The sequence below is a fragment of the Otolemur garnettii genome, unplaced genomic scaffold (genome assembly GCF_000181295.1).
Source record: "Otolemur garnettii isolate 467f Iridium unplaced genomic scaffold, OtoGar3 scaffold00074, whole genome shotgun sequence".
Lineage (NCBI taxonomy): Eukaryota > Metazoa > Chordata > Mammalia > Primates > Galagidae > Otolemur > Otolemur garnettii.
The window spans coordinates 3,618,535-3,642,950 of NW_003852469.1; the positions used below are offsets into that span (position 1 = coordinate 3,618,535).

General features: G+C 50.5%; 1 protein-coding gene across 2 annotated transcripts in view; it reads right to left on the minus strand.

Annotated features, from left to right (window-relative positions):
• DPYSL2 (dihydropyrimidinase like 2) overlaps positions 1–24,416 on the minus strand; it is a 102,059-nt gene that overhangs the window by 3,023 nt on the left and 74,620 nt on the right. For both annotated transcript variants that reach the window (XM_003793951.3, XM_012807729.2), the window contains exons 5-13: positions 23,719–23,780; positions 23,085–23,165; positions 22,507–22,575; positions 18,542–18,662; positions 10,190–10,346; positions 9,703–9,844; positions 6,587–6,757; positions 1,805–1,984; positions 887–1,052 (exon numbers count right to left, since the gene is read on the minus strand). In XM_003793951.3, coding sequence (XP_003793999.1) covers positions 887–1,052; positions 1,805–1,984; positions 6,587–6,757; positions 9,703–9,844; positions 10,190–10,346; positions 18,542–18,662; positions 22,507–22,575; positions 23,085–23,165; positions 23,719–23,780 — 1,149 coding nt within the window. The remainder of the gene's footprint in view (positions 1–886; positions 1,053–1,804; positions 1,985–6,586; positions 6,758–9,702; positions 9,845–10,189; positions 10,347–18,541; positions 18,663–22,506; positions 22,576–23,084; positions 23,166–23,718; positions 23,781–24,416) is intronic.

Here is a 24,416-nt window from a genome sequence, read left to right on the forward strand (position 1 = left end):
TCGGTCATTCATGTATGACCCTCATGGTAACTTTCTAAAAACCAGAACACCTGACAAGGAAAACGAAAAATTGTCTGACTAACTGTTTCTTTAACATACCACGGGAATCTGGGTAGCTACCTGTCTCTGGAAGTGGGAATTCCATTCCCAGGCCGGATGGGATAAGGGAAGAAAACTCTATATTGAGGACCCTTTCCTAACCAAGGGGACATTACACATTTTATCCAGGCGAATAGCTCACGGTTTTCAGATGGCCAGTTCTAAGCACTTCACCCGAGTATGAACTCATTTAGTCCTCACGAACAACCCCAGGAGGGAGCCACTTCTATGAAATATTGTCCATTTCACAGGTGAGGAGACTGAGGCACAGCTCAGGCTGAGTTCCCAAGATGGGCCCCAGACTCTACACGCTGAACTACTACAACACACTGAAGGGGAGAACAGAAGTGCTGAAATAGCACTGTGTCCTCACAGTGGACATCAACTGAAAAATGTCCTCTTAACATACGAGACATTACACATAGTGGGGGCCTTGTAGCGTTACATGTGATATAAACTACTACCAAGATTCTGGGCTGGGCACGAGGGAACAGGTAAATTCACACCTATCAAGTCCAAGGCACACTTTTAACTTTGACTCAATCTGTACAGAAAGTATGTAAATAAAACATGTACCCTCTAATAATATGAAATTTTAAAAAAAAAGATTCTGAAACTTAACTGGTCATTTCCTATGAAAACACATCTCTGCGTTATCAGTACACTGTATTTCCCACCTCGGGAAGATTGAGAATGTCGCTTATTTCCATCTCTGACCTCTTTTTCAAATGTAGCCACAGGCTGGCTGGCCCCACAGGACTAGGCCCTCCCCAAGCTGTGAACTTACCAGACAAGCTGAATCCAGACTGGTGCAGGTTCCGGACAGGTGGGGCCTGCTGCTTGGCAGGAGACGTCTTAGCTGAGGAGGCTGGAGTGACTGTCTTGGGCGTCACAGACACCTCACACACAGGTCCGTCGTACAGGCCACGAGGAACGCCTCTCAGCTCCGCCAGCTGCAAAACACAAGAGCTGCCGGACTCAGGCCAGAGTCACAGAGGACACCTCCCAAGCAGCCCTCCCAAAGAGGAAGAACCCAAGGACCCAACTCTAGGCCAAGCTCCCCACAAGATGGGTCACTGGTAATTGATTGCCCTACAAAAACTAGCATTTCTTACCATTTTTCTCCAAAGGAACTTCATCTTTAGGCCCTGTAAGACTCCCCTAAACACACCATGAGGAGGATCTGGTGTGGGGTTTAAGATCTGGTCCCAAACTTACCTTTTAATCTCCTTTTAATTCCCTTATAGCTCCATCCCTTCCCTGCCATACAGTCCCCACATCAGGGATGTGGGCGGTTCACCACACCCTGAATATATGGTACATTTTCTCTGCTTGTGACATTCTCTCCACCCAGTTCCTCATCTCCTTTCTTTGACTTGACGAACTCCTACTTAATCTTCAAAACCCAACTCAAAATCCCCTCTCCCCATGGCCCTTCCCTCACTAATCTGCAGCAGTGGTTCCATCCTCTGGGCCCTCACCCAAAACTCCTCATCACAACACTTTGCTCAGGCTGGCTGTGGACACCCCTGACTCCTCCTCCTCAAATATTTTAAGTTCCAGGAATAAAAAGATCAGATTCCTCTTATCCCTATAATCCTCTGTATTCATCTCAATATTTTGATTCAGGGTGCTCAATAAATGTTTGCGGCCTTGAACTTAATCCATGATTTAGAAAACAATTCATAGGAACAAAACCACTCACCCTGCTCCTTGCCTTGATACGCTTATAAACAAAATCAGGGAAGGGTTTCCGGGGGATGTAGCGCCCAGAGCCTTCGGTGACATGCAGGGTGCCATCCTCCAGGACAATCTTCCCCTGGCTAATGACCACCAGTGGAGAGCCACGGCACTCCATGCCTTCGAAGATGTTGTACTCAAGAGACTGGAGGAAGAGAGCACAGTAAACTCAAAAGAGGCCCTGCCACCTCGATGGACCTCAGCAGCCTGGATGCACCCACTGCCCAACCTCCTGTGGACAAAAGAGGCCCAGGAGACGTGGTTCCTGTCCTGGCCAGCCACCCCAACAGGCACTGAATCTCCGTATCTTAACATGAAATTACATTTTCTACCTTTCCAATTTCAGAAGAAAAATAACTGAACAGAATAATTGCATGCACAGTGTGTATAAATGCTGTGCAAATATAAATAAAACGTTTGTCCCATTAGAAGGGACGAACGTTCCCACCAATTCCAACTCCATGCAGATTGAATTCCAAAAGCCTTCCCTGACCAAGTTCTAATTTAACCTTGAAATGGGGCACAAGTAGGTTCTCCCTCTGGCTTGCCTGGTTTTGCAAGGTGTAGCAGTGTGGCTAAACCAAAGTCGCTATGAAGGAAACTGGGGTCTCTGAAGAGAGATGCCTCTTTTAAAATGTCTGAGGGTTGGTTAATTTCCAGAACAATGCAGCTATCCTGGTTTCAAATATTCCTGGTGAAACAGGAACCAATCCAAACGCCCTCTTGGGAAATAGGTAGGTTTCCTATATAAGTTTCAGCGGAATAAGGTGACAGATAAGAGTGGGCATCATACCCTGACAGTAAAGACCCCACGTGTCAGAGTCACCTCTTGCAGCCGTGGTCACCCACATCCCGAGTGCCTCCTGCTTCTCCCTGCCTATTCCATTCCCAACACCAGCGGCTGGAGGCTGAGCCCAGGGCCTGAGGATACACAGGCAGCTCCAGCCATGAAAAGCAGCTTGGGCTTCTGGTACAGTTGAGAGCAGGTTCTCAGCTCTCAGGGAGCTGGCTCTGAGCAGAGCTGTGCCCCGAGGGTCAGGAAGACGCCTGCTTAGTGCAGTGGGGGCAGCACACAGCGGCTGCAGCCAGCTTGTCAGCACCTACTCAGCATGGAAATGCAGACATGCCCACGATCCAACGTCAAGCGAAAACAGCAGCGGGAGCTGTCAGCACACTGTTCCCCAGTAATGTGGGAGCTACCCAAGGAGCAAGGCAGAGAGGCCCCGGGGGGCAGGGAAGAGGGAGACTCCAGCATGGATTCCCGACACAGCGGGGATGGAGCGCCCAAGTCTTACATTTTTCCCTCCCAGCACCCACAGCCAAAGCTGAGGCACTCAAGATTTCCTGCCGGAGATTCCCTTCCCACTGGCTCTTGGTGGCCACCACATTTTGATGGGAGTCTCCCATGAGACTCCTCACCTTGGCTGTGGTTTCTTTCATAGCAGCATAAGATCTAAGGGCAGATCTATCTTAAACCCGAAGGCGGCTCAGGTGTGATAAAATCCGGAAGCTCAGGGACTCTGGGCCGATCACTTTACTCTTGTCTCAGAGTTTTGGTTTCTTCATCTTCCACCCTCCTGAGGCTTGTGTGAAGGTGACATCAGAAAAAGTGTCATCCCCGATCATCTCTGCAATACCCTTTGGAAGGGTGTGAGGTATCCTATAAGGCAGGGGTCCTCAAACTTTTTAAACAGGGGGCCAGTTCACTGTCCCTCAGACCGTTGGAGGGCCAGACTGCAGGCCCCGGGACGAGTTGGCTGCTAAGCAGGACAGGCAGCGGCAGCAAAAACACCTGGTGGGCTGGATAAATGTCCTAGGCGGGCTGCATGTGGCCCGCGGGCTCTAGTTTGAGGATGCCTGCTATGAGGCCTGGCTGGAGCCCGTCTCTTCCACATTACTCCATGGCTATGCTCTGACAACCTCCTCTCGTGCCCTATGAGGCAGAGCAATGGCCACGGCCTTGGCCATGGAGCCTTCTGCCCTGGGCTCACATCCCAGGTCTGCAATTCACCAGCTGGATGTCCCTGGACAAGTCCCTTCCACTCCTCTGAGCCACAGTTTCCTCATCATAAGAAGATAAGTAGGGCTCACTTGGCAGGACTGATGCTAGGATCAATGAAATAAAACAAACAAAAGCTTCTAGCATGCTACACAGCACACAGTGGGCATTTAGAAACAGTCACTCAGTCACTGTCGGGCTTTTTTTGGTTACAGCCGTCATTGTTGTTTGGCGGGCCCAGGCTGGATTCCAACCTGCCAGCTCAGGTGTATGTGGCTGGCGCCTTAGCCACTTGAGCCACAGGTGCTGAGCAGACAGTCTGGCTTTTAATGCACTTTGACAACAAGATTGCAAAGCCTGCCGTGTCTGAGACAGCTCACCATGCACAAACTCAGCTGAGCTGCCCGTGAACACACACCCAGAAGAGCTGCGGGGCTCTTGAGTGATTTAAAATTGAGAAGTCCAAGGGTCAGATCACAGCTCGGGGTACTCCAAGTCTGCCCTCCATCAGACCATGAGGTGGGAAGCTTGGTGGCTCACCACATAGAAACATTTTTAACCTACATCTGCATGGACTCCTAAGATGACTCATCTGGCCAGATGCCTGCAAAGTCCAGCAGAGGCTTAGCAGCAAGGCTGTCAATAATAGTTAGCTAGATGCTCCAAATTACAGCCAATTAGCAGGAAACACCACATTACATGGGGAAAGTCTCCTATTCGTGTCTTCCCAGGTGATTCACGCACAAGCCTGTAGTGTGCGCTCTTTGAAATAGGTAAGGACAAAAAGCCAACATTTGGCTTTTGAAAGCCAACATTTCTTACATGGGTCACCTGGAGTTAAAGGCAGGGCAGGTTTGGGTGGAAAGGTCTAGAAGGCAGAACCTCCCTTCTCAATACTTCACTCCTTCTCATCCTCTCTTTTTCTTAAGAGTTCCAAAGGCGAGGTCCCTGGCTAAGCCACATGCATCTCAAATAAGGGGCCCAGTCTGCCCTTGATATTTCCTCTGGGGGAAGGGATGCTTGCAAGGGAGGGGAAGCGTTTTCTCCACCCAGCCCTGGCCAAGTTGCTGCAGGCTGGCAGGGAAGAGCTCTGAACAATTTCAGGTTCTAATTCTGGGTTGACCGCAAAATCGCTATGTAACGTTAGACTGGTCACTTAAGCTCGCTAAGCCTCCGTGCATTTATCTGCCCAACTGGGATAATACCAGTCCCTTTATTGAGAAGGTCAAATAAAAGAGTAAATGGCCGGGTGACATTAAATGCATATGAATTAGGTAGGTCAGGGGTGGTGCCTGTGGCTCAAGGAGTAAAGCACCAGGCCCATATACTGGAGGTGGTAGGTTCAAACCCAGCCCCAGCAAAAAACTGCAAAAAAAAAAAAAAAAAAAAAAAAAAAGAATTAGGTAGGTCTGCTGGGCAGGTCAGTCGGAACCCCCAAGGGGTTGTGATCTGAGCTGTGAGAAGGAGGCCATGCTGCAGGCTGAGCCTGCCAGCAGAGAAGGAGGGACAGTCAGCTAGACCCAGGGAAGTGAGCAGCCTTCTGAGAAGCACCCACCCCCATCCTGGCACCCACAGGTGCCAGCATAAGCCAGCCTGGGCCCGAGCTCACTGCAGCTCCAACCCCTCTCCAAATGAGAGAGGACAGGGAAATGCCAGAAGACACCCCCATCACGGGGTTGCGGCGTGGGGCGGAGGGCTCAGTACTATGTTCTCTATTGAGCCAGCCTGCAATTTAGAGCTTCACAAAGAATAATCTCTCCATTAGGAATACTCCGAATGAGTATATGGCACTCTCCCGGGGTGAAGGACACAGCTACAACTCAGGCTTTAATCTAAGAATTGTAAACTATATAACCTAATCGTATGCATCCTCATATTAATCTGAAATTAAAAAAGAAAAAACAAATTCACTCCAAGATTCAAATGAGTTCCTGATGCAAAACGCTTCTGCCTGAGGCCCATTTCTTTTCCAATAGGGATCAGGCTCCCTTATCTGTGCTCCCTCCATCTTGTCCCTCCACCATTTTGTCTGTGAAGAATCCACATGGGGTGCAAAAGCTCTGTTAAATCAAACTGGACCACAGGACCCTTGGGGACCTCATCTGAACCCTCACTCTCAGCTGAGGCATCTAAGACATAAAGTCTTGTGCCCAGAGTCACATTAACAAGAGAGATAATCCCTCAGCCCCACAGGGCAGACCCAGAGGCACAAGACACCCAAGCCCGCAGATCCTAAAACTGTGATCGAATGGCTGTGGGTAACTCCTTGTCCTCAGAGAAGCCAAAGCGGATCATGTCTGTCAGGACAGTAAGAGGGACCGCCATCCAGGTGTTGTAAGCAACCCTACTTGAGAGGACAAGGGCTCAAGAGAATAAAAGGGCTCATTTTATTTTAAAAGAATAAAATGAGAGGACATTTGATGTCTCACTTAGTTCTCATGTACCAAGCACTGGTCTGACTGGGGCTATACCAAAGTATGCAAGTGGAATGGTGCCTGACTTCTAGAAGCTTCTGGTGTCCTGGCACCACTCTGGAGAAGCCCCGGTAATGCTCATGTGAGAACAGTTTTTACTGACCCCACTAAATAAGATAAAATAGCTATTCTTTCCCCTTAGCGATTTGCAATTTGTAGCACATGCTACAATGTCCATTCCTATCACGGTTGAGTTATTTTTCCTATCACGGTTGAGACTCTGCCTTTTTCTGCCTCCTTCTGCGACCAGATCGGGTCTGTTATCGAGCCTTACACTGTTGTGTGTCTTGGCAGAGATGGTTTTAACGCTATCAGGGTCCCAGATGACCAGGTCGGCATCAGATCCCACGGCAATGCGGCCTTTCCGGGGGTAAAGATTGAAGACTTTCGCTGCGTTGGTGCTGGTCACGGCCACAAACTGGTTCTCATCCATCTTCCCAGTGACCTGAGGGGCGCGGCACACAGACACACAGCAGAAGTGGGTCACAGTTGAAGGGCAGAATGTTACTTTGCAATAAAAGGGGAAAAAAACGATTGATACATTCGGCAACTTGGATGGCCAGGGCACTACGCCAAGTGGGGGAAAAAAGCAATCTCAAAGATTACATGCTGTATAATTCCATTTCCGAAACATTCTCCAAATAACAAAACTGTAGAGATGGAGGAAAGACAAGGGCCTAGATGAATTCCCCCAGGGACTAGGTAGGGGGAGGGTGGTGGTGATAAAAGAGAATGAGGGAGGACTCGGTGGCGAGGGACTAGACTGGCATCTTGATTACAGCCATGGTAACATGAATCCACACGTAACAAGATGGCCCGGAGCTACATGCGCTGCCCCACTGTCAGTGCTCTGCATTCAATACGGCATCAAACTACGGAAGATGTAACCACAGGGGGAGCTCGTGAAGGCCGCCCTGGACCTCTCCTCTTTGTCTCTCTCTCTCCTTCTGTATTATCTTTGTGACTTACTCTCAACCTACAATTATTTCAAAATGAAAACACGTTTTTAAATGTGCAGGGGCCACAATGCCTCTTTAGGAAATGTCGTCTGGCCTAACTGACCATCCTTTTCAACAAAACACAGGTGCAGTGCTAGACAACCTGCAGGTTTCAGCCCAGGGTCAGGCTTCCTTCCCATGGTATGCTGCAGGTGCCAGTCATATGGCCCCAAGTCCTTGCCTTCCTAAACCCATTCTAGATCCAGGAGAAAACTGGACAAATAAGCTGACATTAAAGGGGAAAAGATGAAAGCTATAACCCAATTATAGCCCAAGAATATGGGGAAAGGGGAGAGGGAGGGAGGAAGATGGGTGGAGGGAGGGTGATTGGTGGGACCACACCTACAGTGCATCTTACAAGGGTACCTGTGAAACTTACTGAATGTAGAACATAAATGTCTTAACACAATAACTAAGAAAATACCATGAAGGCTATGTGAACCAGTTTGATGAAAATATTTCAAATTGTATATAAAACCAGCACATTGTACCCCAGGACTGCATTAATGTACACAGCGATGATTAATAAAAAAAATAAATAAAATTAAAAAATAAAATTAAAAAAAAAAGGGAGAAGAGAATACCAATGGCCAATAAGCATAGGAAAACATATTCACTCAAATCAGTAACTCAAAACATTAAATGTCAAACAATGATACCAAAAAAATCCACCTATCAAGTCAGCAACACTTTGGGGGTTTTTGCTACTGGGTAGAAAAAATTAGAGACTATCCTCCATTGCTGGTGGCACATCAAGTGACATAATCTTTCTGGAAGAAACTCTGACAAAAGCCTTAATAATAGACACACCCCTTGACCCAGCCATTTCTAGAAATTTCTCCTACAAACACAACTAAAGATATGTTCAATGATATATCCCAGTTTAAAAAAAAAACTCAGAAATAACATAAATGCTCAAAGGATTATAAATAAATGACAGTGTGGCATGAAGATGGAACAGTCTGCTACTAAAAACCAAGTTTTTCAAATATATTTAAAGATGCGAAAACTTTTTCACAATATATTAAGTTTCAAATGAAAAGCTACAAAATAGTAAGTATGACACACGTGCTCTCATGTAGTGGCAAAAAATGGAAAGACCTTTGTCAGAATGTTAATTATAATTACAAATGAAACATCATGATTTTTTATTACTTCCTTATTCTTTGGAAAAGCACGAATATGGGTGTCCATAAAGTTCAGGTACAATTTAAAGTAGTATCCAACTTAAAATTGCACGTGAAATTTATGGACATTGTGTGTATATCTGTGTCTATGTGTGTGTGTAGTTTTTTGTTTTTTGTTTTTTGTTTTTTGTTTTTTGATTTAGGGCCTCACTGTGTAACCCAGGCTAGAGTGCAGTGCCAAAATCATAGCTCACTGCAGGCTCAAACTCCTGGACCCAAGTGATTCTCCCACCTCAGCCTCCCAAGTAATTGGGACTACAGATGATTGCCATCACACCTGGCTACTTTTTTAATTTTCTGTGGAGATGGGGTCTTGCTGGGTTGCAAGTTCAAGACAGGGTCTTAAACTCCTGGACTCAAATGATCCTCCTGTCCAGCCTCCCAAAGTACTGGCATTACAGAAGAGGGCCACTGCCCCTGGGCGGGATATATTATTTACATAATCTAAAAATTTCACTAAGAAATGAAGAACCTATACTGTTAATATATTTTAAAATGTTCAGATGAGGGTGGGGCCTGTGGCTCAGTGAGTAGGGCACTGGCCCCATATACCAAGGGTGGTGGGTTCAAACCTGGACCCGGTCAAACTGCAACAAAAAAATAGCCAGGCATAGTGGTAGGCGCCTGTAGTCCCAGCTACTTGGGAGGCTGAGGCAAGAGAATCGCCTAAGCCCAAAAGCTGGAGGTTGCTGTGACCTGTGATGCCACGGCATTCTACCAAGGGCAATAAAGTGAAACTCTGTCTCTAAAAAAAAAAAAAAAAAAAAAATTCAGATGAAAAATCCCAAGGGTCTCCTAAAGGTCAGTATACATTCAAAGCAGACCGGCCAGAAGCCAGTGGTGAATAGTAATATCAAATAAATCCAGACAGCCCTAAACAACGCTTCTTGAAAATGAGTCTATTTCCAAGAGCAGAAGAGGATTCACTGGGTAAGTTACCGGGTTGCTAAGGAAGCTTTTTCCAGACTCACATGTAAAGACTGTGTATACAGTTTCCATAGATGATAATGATTAAGAAATACACATAATGTTTAGGAGGAAATGACCTATAATGAGTGGTCTTGGATGTCAAACCTATGAAGTCTTATCACACAAGTACCGGCTTCTAGAATGTTCTCCACTGTCACATCAAGGCCTCTAGGAGTCTCCCAGCCCTGGGACAAAGAAGCTGGGACCCACCCAAGAGCGAGGCCCCTGCTCCTTACCACGGCCTTATCCCAGATGATGGACATCCGCTCCTCGGTGCCATTGGTGCCCTCGGGGATCAGGGTGAAGTTGTCCTTCCCCACAGCCTTCTGGGCAGTGTTGAAAGTACAGTGGGCGCTGCCAGTGACCTGGAGGTCTCCACTAGAAGGAAGCACATGAGGCGACACTGAAGCTTCGTTAGAATGCCCTGCGCCTAAACCTACTTGGTGAGGTCTACCCTGGGGGAACCGCGCCAACCACACAGGAGACCTTTGGACACCATGCACATTTCCGGCAGCTGGCTGTGAAGAGGCCCTGGTTTCTGGCCACACTTCCCTCTCAGAGTGGTCTCAGAGGGGTAATCCCTATTCTCGGCTAGCAATCCCAGTCTGGTAAGAGGTCCACCTGTCGCCAGCCTGCTCTTGGCCAGCACACTGTCACATCCAGGTCAGTTTGGCCTGAGAAAAGACCAGGAACACCACGTGTGAACAAGTCACCAGGACTCACCAGGACAGCAAGGAGTTGAGAAAGTCTGGAGTGGTCGGATCAGGGCTCAAGGGTGGCGAGGTGACGAAGGCCGCGGCCTTGGCCCAGTTCTTGCTCCAGTAGTGGGAGCCATCGGTTCCCAAGCTGGCGGTGATGGGCTCGCCATACACAACGGTTCCTGAGAAACAGAACATGCAAGACTCAGTCTAGAAGAAGGAAGGAAACCACCCTTCTAGGGAGCCACCACCTACCCGACTCCCAGGATTCTCACCAGCCCACTGAAGGTTAAAGATGTCAGCCTTGTCTCTCAGGTGATGCTTGGGGAGACCCAGTACCTCAGCCAGCTGGTCACCCAGGAATGGGTGCTCCCAAAGATTTCACCTTTGGCCCCTGCTCTTCGGACTCGATGTACCCTCCCTGGGAAGCCCAAGCCTCCTGAAGGCTTCCCCTTCCTGTGCTGTTCATTCATTCTGTTCATTCCCAACTCTATTTATTACCAATCTCTGGCCCAGACAGCATCCAAGCACCCAGCACCACGTGCCATGTGGCCTCTATTGGAGTGATCCATGGTACCCCACACTTAACCACAAACCCCTCACAGTATCCTGCTCTAGCTAGAAGCCACACAGGATGTCACCAGGTTCAAGTATTTGAGAGCAAATCCTCAGCCCTTCAGATCTGCCCAAGAGTCAGGCTGGATCCCTGAGTCACCACCTGGAGGCGGGTGCTGCCCTTGACAGCCACCGGATTCACAGGGACCTTCTCAGAGCGAGAAGCAGACATCACACAGATAGACTTCTGAGAGGTGTTTCCAAAAGTCCAGCCTAACTTAACAACTATAGCATCCAAGAAAGAATGTCACCTCCCTGAAACCCAAACCCTGTCCTCTTCTCCGTCTACTCAGGTATAAGCCAGGAAGTTGGGAATCATTGATATCCACTGGATGCCAGTGCTTTAGTGACTTAAATGCCATCTTGCCTTAAATCAGGCCCTCACCATTTCTCCCCAGATCATTCCAACTGTGTCTTCCAATTAGACTTTAGACTTGTTTGTTTTTTTTTTTTGTTTTTTTTTTTTTTTTGAGACAGAGCCTCAAGCTGTCCCCCTGGGTAGAGTGTCGTGGCATTACAGCTCACAGCAACCTCCAACTCCTGGGCTCAAGCGAGTCTCCTGCCTCAGCCTCCCAAGTAGCTGGGACCACAGGCGCCCGCCACAACGCCCGGCTATTTTTTGGTTGCAGCCGTCATTGTTGTTTGGCGGGTCCAGGCTGGGGATTCGAACCCGCCACCTTAGGTGTACGTGGCTGGCGCCTTAGCTGGTTGAGCCACAGGCGCCGAGCCAGACTTGTTTGTTTTTGAAAATGTTTTCTCTGCCTCCTCTCACTCTCCAGGACACTTCCAGAGTGACCATCCCAAAACATAATCTTTCCTTGCCATTCTCTTCCATGAAATCCTCCAAAGGAGCCCTCTGCCTTCAAGGGTGTAAATTTCCTCACCGAAGGATCCAATCTCCTCTTTAACATCATCCACAACTCAACGGGGGCAACACCGACCATGAGAATCACATCTTCCCCTCTCCTAGTTACCGAGTTTTGCATTTTTTGATGCCCCACTTGATGGAGACATAGGGAATATACTTTATCTGTCTGCACATAGTAGGCAGATAAATAAATAAATGTGTGTTGAATCGATTAAATGGTCTAATATTTTATTAATTAAAGGCATCTCTAGCTGGAATTTGATCACAGGTCAGCTGAATTCACCTCCCGTCACCTCCTCCCCACAATGTTCCAGCTAAGCTTCCCTCTTCTGCAAACACAAGCCTCAAGGCCAAACACATCAAAGTCAGGAATGCTTTTTCCTTCCCCTCCACAGCCTTCTCCAAGGCCTTATCACCAGATAATACACCACAACACCCTCTTCTCTGCAGGCCACTCTGAGAGCTGTCTCTGTAAGCTCCCCCCTCCTGCCTCAGGAATTTCACAAAGGACTGGCTGTTCAGCTAGGGAGTGCTGGAGGTCATGCTCACTCCCCAATCGGTGACAACACCCCTGACAACCCCCCAAGCAGGAGGCAGAGCTCCTAACCTAGGGGGAGCCTCACCCAGAAGGAAGCCCCAGAGAAGAAAAGGGCCAATGCTCAGAAGGCCTGCAAGGGTCCCCTGGGCTCCTAACCTACTCTGAGCCCCACAGGCAGAAGCTGGTGCCCTGAGCCAGCTGGGTGGCTACACAAACAGCCCCAGCTCACCCAAAGTGGAAAAACACTGCATACTGAGAAGGCCATGGCTGCTGCCAGGGGCCTTAATGAATGCAAATGGCCAGCTGCAGCCCACAGCTCTCACAGGAGCTGAGGCTCTAACTCTCCTGACCCACCCAGTCCACAGGTCCCGCTGGCCACTGCCAGAGCAAAAGGTGAGATCTGTACATGCCACAGGAAAACAAAGGATCTGCAACCCTAAAGGTTTCCTGGTTTTGTCCACATGAAAAAATGCGTAAGAGTAGAGGTACAAGAGCAAAAGAATGGCTGGATGGTGCCTGATACTCCTGGACAAACGTAACCATTCCCCGAGTTTCCCGTAACTTGCTACCATTCGTCCTTTCCCTGACTCAACTGCCCTGTCCCACCCTGGAAACAAGAATCAGGAGGGGCTTATTCATAAGAAATGGCCCCAAAACCACAGGGGTGAACTCTGCTGCCTGTGAGCTCATCAATCTCTGGGAAGAAGGACTCAAGCTGGGCTGGATGGAGTCCCCTCCGTCCAGGATAATGCAGCTCTCCCCAAGACAATGAACTTGGCCTTCAGCCTCTGGAGCTTCTGAGACCACTGCTGACCAGAGCCTGCCTCTTAAACTAAAGCCAAGGGAGGACTCCTGGACTAGGGCCAGGCTAACACAAAGACTGCGGGGGCAGGAGAGGTGGGTACTTGGAGGACAGAGGCATCTGGCAGCTCATTTCTGCTCCGCTGTGCTCAAATTCCCTGAGGGATTTGGAGATCCTGACTGTGTTTTGGTTTCATTTCTTTCTTTACCCCCAAAAGGCAACACAGGAGATAAACCCTCTGCCTCCAAGAGACTGTGGATCCACAGGAGGGGCCTCCTCATCCCAGCACAGTGGCTGGGAGCCCCCCACCCAGGGGTCTCCTCCCCATCCATAAACACTGCACACCAGGGAGCTGCAGATGAGCTTGGGAGCTTGGTCAGGCCACAGATACCACTGAATTGCATGCCAGAAATAATTACCATTAATAATAACAAACCATGGAATGGGTTTAATTGGCCTTTCTGCACTCCTCTAAAAACCCTGTTGACGCTCTCTCGGCCATCCAGGTCCACTGCTCGTCAGGATTTTCTTCTCCGGGAAAGTCTGAACTGAAGGGTGTGACCCCGAGGCAGCCTTTAGCCTACTCTCCAGGCCAGGAACAGATTCTCCAGGCCAGGAACCGCAGGGGACTCGGGCCTGGTATTTATTCATAGCCAGCCTGGGGCCTGAGTGCATTCACGGAGAATAAATGGGAATAAATGGGACGCTGGGGTTCAGAAACGCATGACAGCTCCCAGCTCTGACAGTTAGTCATTTCCCATGAACAAGGAGCAGGAGGATAAATCCAAAGGCGGAATAAAAGAGAAACCAGGTATCTGTCACTCCATATGTCGCCACGAAAGCAGAAGGAAAACCAAGCAGGATGGACAGTCGGACACACGCTCACTCACACTCAGCTCTCTCCCTCTCCTTACACAGAACCGTGCCAGAGCCTCACAGCCAGGGGCCCACACTATGGGGTGGGTCTAGAGGAACAAAATCTTAAGGATGAGTTTTCTGAATTCGTTCCGAGGTTTTTAGAATTGATTCTCAAATCTGATTGGATTTAAAGGCACCAATCATCCTAGTTCCAGTAGCAAAGAGAGCACTGCTATCCCTAGGCCCAACAAGACAGGTGCACGAATGGGCAGACACGCCCAAATACTTCTTCAAGGCCAGGTTCAACGTGACTATGTATTTGATACCATGGAACATTTCTGTCAAATTAACAAGTATAATGAGATCCCTCGGTTGCTCCTAATTGTGCCAAACAAAGCGGGGAAAAGAAAAGAATGAGCCCAGGGATTCAACTTCCCAGCTCAGGCGGCACATAAGTGACCCCAAAGTTTCTACGTCTGCCTTGAAAGAGACCCTGTGTCCTACAGGCGCAGAGCGGAGATGGCTGAAAACCAAACCCAGGATCTCATCCTGCGGTTCAGTACAACCTGAATTCCCAACCTCACAAGGTATCTGCTATGAAGTGAGGACAATGGCTGGGAAGGGTCCACCTCCAGATGGCCTTGGGACTTGAGAGGCAACATCAATTCTTCCCTGGGCCTCCGTGTGCCGGCCTAACCTGCAGATTACAGATGCACCAACCCTATAATCGCATGAGCCAACTCCTTAAAAAAAATCTCTACCTTCCTCTCTATCCTCTCCCATTATCTCTGTTTATCTAGATAACTCTAACATGGATTTTGTTGGGATTTCGTGATGTCATGACCCAACCCACCTGTCATGCTCAATCTCAAGTCCAGCTTCAAGAATGCTGTTGTACATTAGCTCAATGCTAAGGATCCAACCTCAAACTGAGGGGGCCCTCACAGGCCCCTGACACCCCATGATGATATGCTTCTCATGAAGCTGTAGTCACTATTGTCATGAATTTAGGTTCCCAGAATTTAATGCTCCTCAGAAGCCACAAGTGTTCCGAATTTCTCTGCATCTGGATTGCAGGGGTGGGGTGAGGAGGAAGATGGAAGAGAATGTCCACAGGATCAGGTCATCCGGCACTGCCCGCAGGCTGCCCTCACACATGGAAGGCATCAGCAGACACACCAGATTCCACACATGGACAGAACACAGTCCAGGGGAGCCCATTCAGGAGAAGGATCCCCGCATTGCTCCCTCCATGGCAAGAGAGCTGGCCCGGAGTCTGGAATCGTGGTGTCTACTCCTCACAGGCTGCATGATCTGGGGCAAGATGTTCAGTTTCTGCTTTTCCATCTCTCTCTCATGAATTGAGCCCACTGTATTGACCAAGGCCTAAGTTCTGCTCAAGAGTAAAAGCCTGCCAAGGTCTCCTGGTCCAGGCCCTGTGTCCATTTCCTCTTCTGCCAGATGGGCTTGATGAGATGCCGTCCTGCTGACCATCATAGGACAATGAAAGCAGCACGTCTCTCTGGGACACAGTCAGGGTGGGGCAGCTGGGCAGGTGAGAACAGTTCTCCCTAACATTTTAACTCATGTCCTCACTTCCTTAAGCTTCTCCTGTCTTAGATTTTGGACCAGCAGGTGTCTGGGTGGGGAGGCATGTGGGGGACATTAACAGAAGATGTTACTGCTCCTCCCACTGAGGTGACCACAATCTGTCAACAGCTCACATTTGTATAAAAACTCCAGGTCCTCTGACATATCCCGACCCCCAGGAGGGTCTTTCATGCTCTAACCTTACTGGCTTGACCATCTTGCCCTGACCCCTGCCCACTCTGACTTTCTGCCCCTGCAGGCAAAGGACCCAGCTGAGAGCCAGGACCATTTCTTATTCTGGGTACACAGGCCTGATCTATCACAGAGTAAAAGTTTGCTGAATAAATGAAGACTCTCTCCATTTCACAGAGGGAGAAATGCAGCAGAACAGCACCTCCCACGTGCCTCCAGGGGCCAGAAGAACCCACCCCAGGCAGACAAACAGTCCTAGGTCAGGAGCTGTCTTTCCGCTGCTTTTTCCAACAAGCTCAGGGTTAAACCAGCCCCTCATTCCTTAATCATGGCATTAACAACTGGTGACAGTTATTGTCTAGTCTTGGCCCGTGTTATCTCATCTGCACATCATCATCGCCCTGTGAGAGGAGTCACTGTTACTCTCCTCCCTTGCAGACGGAAAAAGGAGACGTGGAGATAGCGGGGAAGCAGCCCAGCGCCACTCGGCTGGTGCACCGTGCATGGAGCCGGGTTTGATCCAGGGCAGGACATCGATCCCAGAGATAAACACTTAATACCGCCTTCCTCCATCTTCCTTCTTCAGTCATTTGGGAATCCTTGCTGGCACAGTCCCCATGTCCTGCCGGGTCGTCAGCCTCCAGTTTCTGCCAGGTTTGTTGAGGAACTAAGCCCTGACAGACAGAGGTCACTTGCATCATCAAATTAAAATAATTTCAAAGTATGAAGTTCAGTCAATCAAACAGTGATGCGGATATTCATGGCTTAAACTCCCAATCCCACTATTCACTAGTTTTGAGCTTCAGTTTACTCAGCTGCAAAGTAGAACAAAACATAAAAATTCCTGCCTGGCCCGCCTCCTGAAGTTGTTATGAAGTTCCAGGGAGATGGGAAAGAGCCTTCCGAGCCTGTGAAGTCAGCTAGGGTTTCTCATTCCTGCACAGGAGCACCTGAATGCACCACAAATCGCAAATTCCTTTCCAGCGGCTCAGGTTGATCTAAAGCGAAGGTTTTCAAGGACGAAAGGGTGACAGTTTGAATGCAAATGCCACCCTGAGAACCCTGGTGTGGGCACAGGTGGAATCATGCCCAGAAAGTTCTGGAAGGAAGCAGGCTGAAGGCCCCTCTTGATGTTCACCCCCAAGACACACAGGGTCAAAGTTATAAAGACAACAGCGGGCCACTAGGCACAGAGCCAGATGCTGGAGTGAACTGGATGCTACAACCACACACCCGAGTTCTACAACCCCCAGGAAGAGGGCCAGGGTCAGCAGAAGAGGACAGCAGTGGCAGGGCTGGCTCCATGATGCCCCCTGCCCTGTCTGAGGTCTGCGGGAGGCTGGACCTCGCCGTCCTCTCATTTGTTTAGGTAAGTGTTTGCATATGGGGTGAACTTTGGAAAACTTTCTTTCCATAATTACACTGCAATGTTTATCATCACTGTCTGGTGAAATATAAAAATGAAGCTGCCTCCTCCTTTCCCCTTTCAGATGCTGCACCGACGATCCCCCACTGCGTGCACTGGCCTCCACACCGAGGTGGATCCCCACGCACGCCCAGCCGACTTGCAGACAGTGTCTGCATGACTCAAGACCACCGACTCAGTCTTCATCCGGAGCGTCTCCTAGAAACATAACTCAAAGATGTTGATTGAAGTAAACGCTTTATTCCAAAAAGGCAATTCCTTCAAGATGCCAGGAGATGGGCAGGTGTCCAAGAAAACTGTCAGGCAGCGACCTCTCCATGCAAAGCCTCAGGACAGAGGCCCCAGGATGTGAAGCCGAAGAACAGGGGCCAGGCCCCGCTGGGTCCGTCTGGAAGCCATCAGCTCTCAGGACAAACTGACTCAATGGTCATTGAGCAATTTGCTCCAGGGCTTGCACCAAGACACCCACCAGCGAAAGAATCCCACAACCCCATCTGGATGCATGTGGGTCACTCCCCACTGAGAACAGAAACTGAGCCACAAGGTCAGACTGCTCCTCACTGGTGGAGACAGACAGACGCAGGGAGGGAAAGGCACGGAGAACTAGAGAGCCTGAGAAAGACGGAGTCAGAGAAAGAGGGAAGGAGAGAGGAATCAGGAGAGAGGGGAGAGGAACGGAGACCTGGGAGACAGAGCGGTACAGAGGCCGAGGGGTGGGGAGACGAACTAGGAAGAAGGGGAGGAAGGTGGAAGGGGAGGGTCCTCCACAGCATCCAATTCCCTCCAGGCTAAGAGCCACCGTGGAAGTCACGTCCCCAGGCTTGCTCTCCCAGAAGACGGCTCCCCAGCATAAGCTGTGGGATAACTGAGCAGGAAGTGACCACAGGGTCCTGCCACATACATAACGTTCAAGGTTCCCGTCCTCCAGACCATATGCAAATGCGGAAAGTCGCATTTGTAAATTAGTTTCCAAGAACCTTCTCAGCAGACCCCAAGTGACATCAGAGAACCAGCCTCAGCCTGGAACGCACCAACTGAGTTTATTGAGCACCAAAAAGACTGACCATGACAGTGTCTGGGGCGAAATGCACCCCCCAGCACCCCACAATGCTGCCTTACTCACCCAGTAAGAATTACTACCAGCCCAGGGGGCAGATGCTCCCCAGACGGATTTTATAGCAGATGGAAACTGAGGTAACCTGTGTATGTATCCAGTTTATTTATACTGCCTCACATTAATTCCAGCTTTTCTATGGGGCACGGGGATGGGGTGCACCTGCCCACCCCATCTTGTGCATGGCTTTAAATAGATACTAACAAGGCCGCAGCAGAACAAAGGGAGGAAACTGGAGCTCCCTGCCCCGCTCAGCTGTAATTAGGTTAATGCCGGAATGTGGCACGGGTGGCCCACTTGGCATGAGGGTCTGGAAAAGGAGCCCTCCCCTCCAAACCCGCCCACACCCTCAGGCAGCCCAGCTGGAGCCTCACCCTTCTTCCGGGCCTGGGCGATGACCTCGGCCGAGCTCTTGCTCATCACCTTGGTGACATACAGGGGGCAGTTGGTCTGGTTGGCGATGGTGATGGCACGGTTTACAGCCTCGGCCTCCACCTGTGTAAGAGTGACCACCGTGAGAAGTCCGCTCAGCCGAGCCCACAAGTCCCATCTTATTCCACCCATCCCCTACCCCCAAGAGAGGCTGCTAAGTCCCCAAGGTCCCACCTCGAGGGACACTGCAGGGGGACGTGACTGGCCCAGTGCCACTCAGTATTGGTGTGGTTGAAATAGTGGGGTGATTCCTTCCAGACCCTTCTCCAGGTGTGGCCCAGAGTCCATAAGAAATGCAGATTCTCAGGCCCTGTGCAGACCCCCCCAGGCTAGGAGCAGAGCGTGGGTCTGAACACACTCTCTGTGATTCCTCACTGGCTAATATTCAAGAACCACCCCCTCCGCCCCGAGCGCTCTCAATTCAGCATCTTCATTCTGCTTCTACGGTCCCGAGTCAGGACACTGGTGACGTGGTTTTGTGCTGGGCTTCTGTCGGGCACTCACAAACAAAGCCAGCATCACCCACAAAACAATGCGGCCTCACAGGGCTCTGAGAAGGGGGCAGGCAGCATTTGTCTACACCAATGACCCCCCCGTGTGTGAAGCATGACCGTGGCCACCCAGTCAGCCACAGCCTGGTACCGTAACAACCAGCATAGGAGGCAAGGACCATTCAAATAAATAAGCTGAACTGATCAGGATCAAATTCTATCCTACGAGGAATCAGCCGTGTGTATGTTTACACTGGGAAAGCAGGGGAAATAATGGAACAGCAGATATCAAAATGTCACTGGCTTCTTCCCCAAATCCTGGCAAAATACTGTGGCTTGGGCCAGACTCAGTGGCTCACACCTGTAATCCCAGTATTCTGGGAGGCCGAGGCAGGGGGATTGCTTGCACTTAGGAGTTCGAGACCAGCCTGAGCAACAGTGAGATCCCCATCTCTACAGAAAATAAAAAAATTAGCTGGGTGTTGTGGAAGGCACCTGGAGTCCCAGCTACTTAGCAGGCTGAGGGGAGAGGATCACTTGACCCCAGGAGTTTGAGGTCGCTGTGAACTATGACCCACAGCACTCTACACAGTGTGACAGTGAGGCTCTGTCTCAAAAAAAAAGAAAAAAAAAGAACCACCGTGCCTTGAACTCAGTGGCGGAGGGGCTGGGCTCACTCTCTGTTTATATCCTCCACGCCCCACCCTCAGTCACTCCCAGTGTCCGGTCTACTACCCAGCAGGTGCTCAAAACTGTTTGCTAAAACAAATGACTTCACTCCATATTAGTGGTATCTCCAACTGGGCCGTCCCACAAAGGGCTGTTACTTCTCACAAGGAACAACTGAGCTCCTGATTGAATTAACTTAGCTACCTTGTCTCCACCAGAGCCGGGCCAAGAGATTAAGGGCTGTAACCGCGTAAGCTGCTAATCTAATTTAGTGAAGCTGAGCCATCTTCACTCGTGTGTGACCTTTCAGGCACCAACTCTAGATGTCTCGAAACCCACAGGCAAAGCAAAGGGCTCTTGAAAAAGCTCCTTAAACATCCAAGTGTTTCTAATTCCTGGGATGGCAGAGGACAGGCCCTCCCTCTCCTCAGCCCCAGTGGCAACAACAGTGTCCCTGGCCTGGGAGGCACAGGGTGGGGACGTCCCGCTTCTCTGCAGCAGAATCCTCAGCACTTCCCAGAGATGCAGGTGACTGCCTGATTTGTTGTCCCAACATGGACACTTGTGAACGCACGAGAGGCAGTGCTAATGACCCCACAATAGCAACAGGGACAGATGGGGACCGTCCTGGGCTAACTGGACCGTGCAGTAGTACTGATGGGGGGCAACATGAGCAGGTGCCAGTTCCCTGGGGGCCCGGCCCCCACCCTTGGGCGGCACCAGCCCAACCTTTTAGCTCCTACCAGGCCCAAGAGTGCCGGGGGTGTTGGAAAGACCCACACACTGGCCTGGAATGGGGCTGCACCATTCTGAAAACCTCAGGGCTTCTGCCCTGTCTCCTGGGGAGAAGAATATGTCCTCAGGGCCTTGGATGGAGCTGAAGGGGTCCTGGAGCTTCTGCATGTGCATCTGTGTGTGTCTATGTGTGAGAGTGTGTGTGCGTGTGTATGCATCTGTGTATCTCTGTGTGTCCACATGTCTGTGTCTGTGGGTCTCTGAGTATGTGTCTGTGTGTCTACAAGTCTATATTTGTGTGTCTGTGTGTCACTGTGTGTTTACACGTCCGTCTATATGAATCTGTGTGTCTATATCCACGTGTCTGTGTGTCTGTGTATGTCTCTATGTGTGTGTGTCTAAGTGTGCTCGTAGTCAGAAGGGCAGCACAAAGTATAAACCCCTAGATGTGTGAATCACCCCACACAGGGTTCCCCTTCTTTTTCTTGCCTCTGTTTCACCCCCTTCTCCTTTTCTTTTTTTTTTTTTTTAATTTTTTTTAGAGAGACAGAGTCTCACTTTATCTCCCTTGGTAGAGTACGGTGGCATCACAGCTCACAGCAACCTCCAGCTCCTGGGCTTAGGCAATTCTCTTGCCTCAGCCTCCCGAGCAGCTGGGACCACAGGCACCCTCCACAACGCCCGGCTATTTTTTTGTTGCAGTTTGGCCAGGGCTGGGCCTAAACCCGCCACCCTTGGTCTATGGGGCCGGCGCCCCACTCACTGAGCCACAGGTGCCACCCCCCCTTCTCCTTTTCTAGCCCAACCCCTACCCTAAAGCCTGCAGGAGGCCCTAAAAACCAGCTCCTCCTCCCGCAGCCCATGGATGGACCACAGGTTTCCATCCTTTTCAGATCCGTTTCTCACAAGGGGAGGCTGCTGTCCACCTCAGTGCCAATATGGACACATTAAATGCAGAAGGAACGTCCTAGGGCTAAAACTCTGTGGTTGGGCGGCTTGGCCCCTTCGGAGTGTGCTGGCAGAAGACCCTCACCAGGTCTGGATGAGCTCACCCCTATGCCCACCCCTTCCTGTCCCCTCCTCCCACCAAGGGAGAGGTCTGGTTGTGTCCACAATGCCCCTCATTGTCCTTCTTACTCAGAGCTCCAGACCACTCTCAGCCAGGTCCTCGAGACCTCCAGCCCTTCCTTAGGGAGCCAACTTCTAAACAGCACCCAGCAGCCACAAATACTAACTTCGAAGAACAGATTCCCACCACAGAGGCACAAGCAGCCTCCTCTCCTACCCACACACTTCGCCGAGACGGCAACTCTCAACCTTTGTGCTGGTACGGACCCCAGCTCTGAATTTCCCCTCCACGATTTTATTTTTTATTTATTTTTTTCTCCCCTACACAATTTTAAAAGATTCTACTGGACTCTATTTGTTATGTGACGCCCTGTACTGGCTTATTATGGGAAAACCTACAGCCCCCCATGCTTTGTAGTTATTTAGAGGGCTGTCAGACGCCTTGCTATGTTTTTGTGATTGCTAACATTTTGGGGTTTTGTTGTTGTTGTTTTAGAGACAGAGTCTCACTTTATCGCCCATAGTATGTTTTGTTGTTGTTCTTCTTGCAGTTTGGCCTGGGCCAGGTTCGAACCTGCCACCCTCAGTATACAAGGCCAGTGCCCTACTCACTAGCCACAGGCGCCGCCCCAGACTGGTAAGATTTTGGAAGCCACAACTTATGAACTCCTAAAACCTTGAGTGCACGGAGCTACTAAAGAACCACTCGTGTTCATCCAAGAGAAGGCTTAGAGAAGCAGAGACAGAAGGGGGCGTCTTCAGGCCACACTATCCACACCGCCTGGCCCTCAGGTGTGCAGACACACGTGACCCTTGGTTGCCCTGAGAGACCCCCATCTGTGCCAGAGAAGCCACTCTCTCAAAAGGGAGGACATGGGTTCCCAGCAGCTCTGCGCAGCGCCCCAGGGAGGCGGATTCATACATCCTCTTCCACCCGTGCTCACCTCCTCGGGCCGGCTCAGCACGTGTCCCTCCGGGCCTGTGATGCCCATATCCAGGATCCTCTGCTGTTCCTGGAATTCAAAGAAAGCCAGGCTATCAGGTGAGTGACATCACAGAGCTGACGGCTGGAGAGCTGGGCACACAGTGACCACTCGGCCCTCCTCCCAAGACGTCAGGAGGAGAAGGGCCTGCTGCCCTGCCCTGTCCTGCCCTGTCCTGTCCTGTCTGAGCAGGAAGGACCAGTGACAGCCCCCCAGAACTGCTAGCTCCCCGGGATGCTGACGGCCGACATGTTCCCGCCCCCAACCATGGTGCACGATCCCTACATGTGACGGTGGCATCCCCAGACCCCATCCGAGGCAGCACATGACAGCATGGAGAGAAACAGTCTCTCTGTGAAACAGGAAGCAGCACCCGGGGAGGACATGTGTCACTCGGGCTTGTGCCACAGTGAGACTGAGCAGAGCCCCAACAGGGGGGCTCCAGGCCCCTCCGGCTCTCCACCCGTGTTAAGCTACAGACGACGTCTCGCTCTCCTGAGCCTGCCTCTTGCCCTTCAGGTGAAGAAGAAGCCTCCTACCTCTGCAATGATGTCACCGTTTTCTGCGTGGACTTGGGCTATGGCACCAATATCCCGGATCACGCTTAGCACTTCATATATCTGAGAGAGAGGAGGGTGGGATCAGAGACAAGAACTTCCAGCTTCCTGGTCACAGCGACAACCATCCCCCTGCCGGCGACATTGCTGGATGAGAAATGGTACCCCTCGGCTGCTTCTACAAAGGCTGGCTTTTTTGGTATAACTGAGGGTAAGGTCTCTGGCCACATCTGGCAGAGGAAGCCCCCTCTGTGATTATCAAAGGCAGCACGGCTCAGCAGGACCCGGCACAGGGCGGAGCAGCTCCTGGATGCCACCCAGCTCTGCACCTGGTCTGCCCAGGAAGCTGCCAGTGCTTCTCTGGGCCATGCCGTGCCATGAGGGGCAGCTCTGAGGCTCAGAGCCACAGCCTGATGGAGCTCCAGTCCCAGAGGCCAGGACACTGGTTTCACGTTCCTTTTTCAAGACAAAGTTTTACATCAGTCACGTAGTCTAACAGCCACTTCCCATGAAGCTGAGGATGTGCATACCCTGAAGATTTCTTCCCCAGACGGCAGCAGCCTGGCTGTACCTAACATCAGTGCAACTATTCAGAAAACATGACTTTCTTCCTTACCTGGGAATCCGTTAGCTGGAAGCGATCTTTGAAAGCCATGTACACGAGGAAGGAATTTACCCCTAGTGGACAGAAAAAATAGAGAGATGGAGACAGGGCTTTTAACAGACAAACCGAAACAAAAAGGGAAGGGAAGGGAAAAGAAAGTGACAATGCTATACATACGTGTGCATGTGTGTGTGAGTGCGTGTGTGCGTGTGTGCATGTGTGTGTGTGTGAGTGTGCATGTGTGTGTGTGAGTGTGCATGTGTGCGTGTGTGCATGCGTGTGTGCATGTGTGTCTGCACGTGTGTGTGTGCGTGTGTGTGCATGTGTGCGTGTGTGTGAGTGTGCATGTGTGCGTGTGTGCGCATGTGTGCATGTGTGTGCATGTGTGCGTGTGTGTGCATGTGTGCGTGTGTGAGTGTGCATGTGTGCGTGTGTGCGTGTGTGCGCATGTGTGTGCACGTGTGTGCATGTGTGCGTGTGTGCGTGTGTGCGTGTGTGCACGTGTGTGTGCATGTGTGCACGTGTGCGTGTGTGTGCATGTGTGCGTGTGCGTGTGCGTATATGTGCATGTGTGTGCATGTGTGTGTGATGTGTGTGCGTGTGTGCGTATATGTGCATGTATGTACGTGCATGTGTGTGTGATGTGTGTGCGTGTGTGTGCACACATGTGTGTGTGTGTGTTTGCACACACGCACACAAAGGAAGAGAGA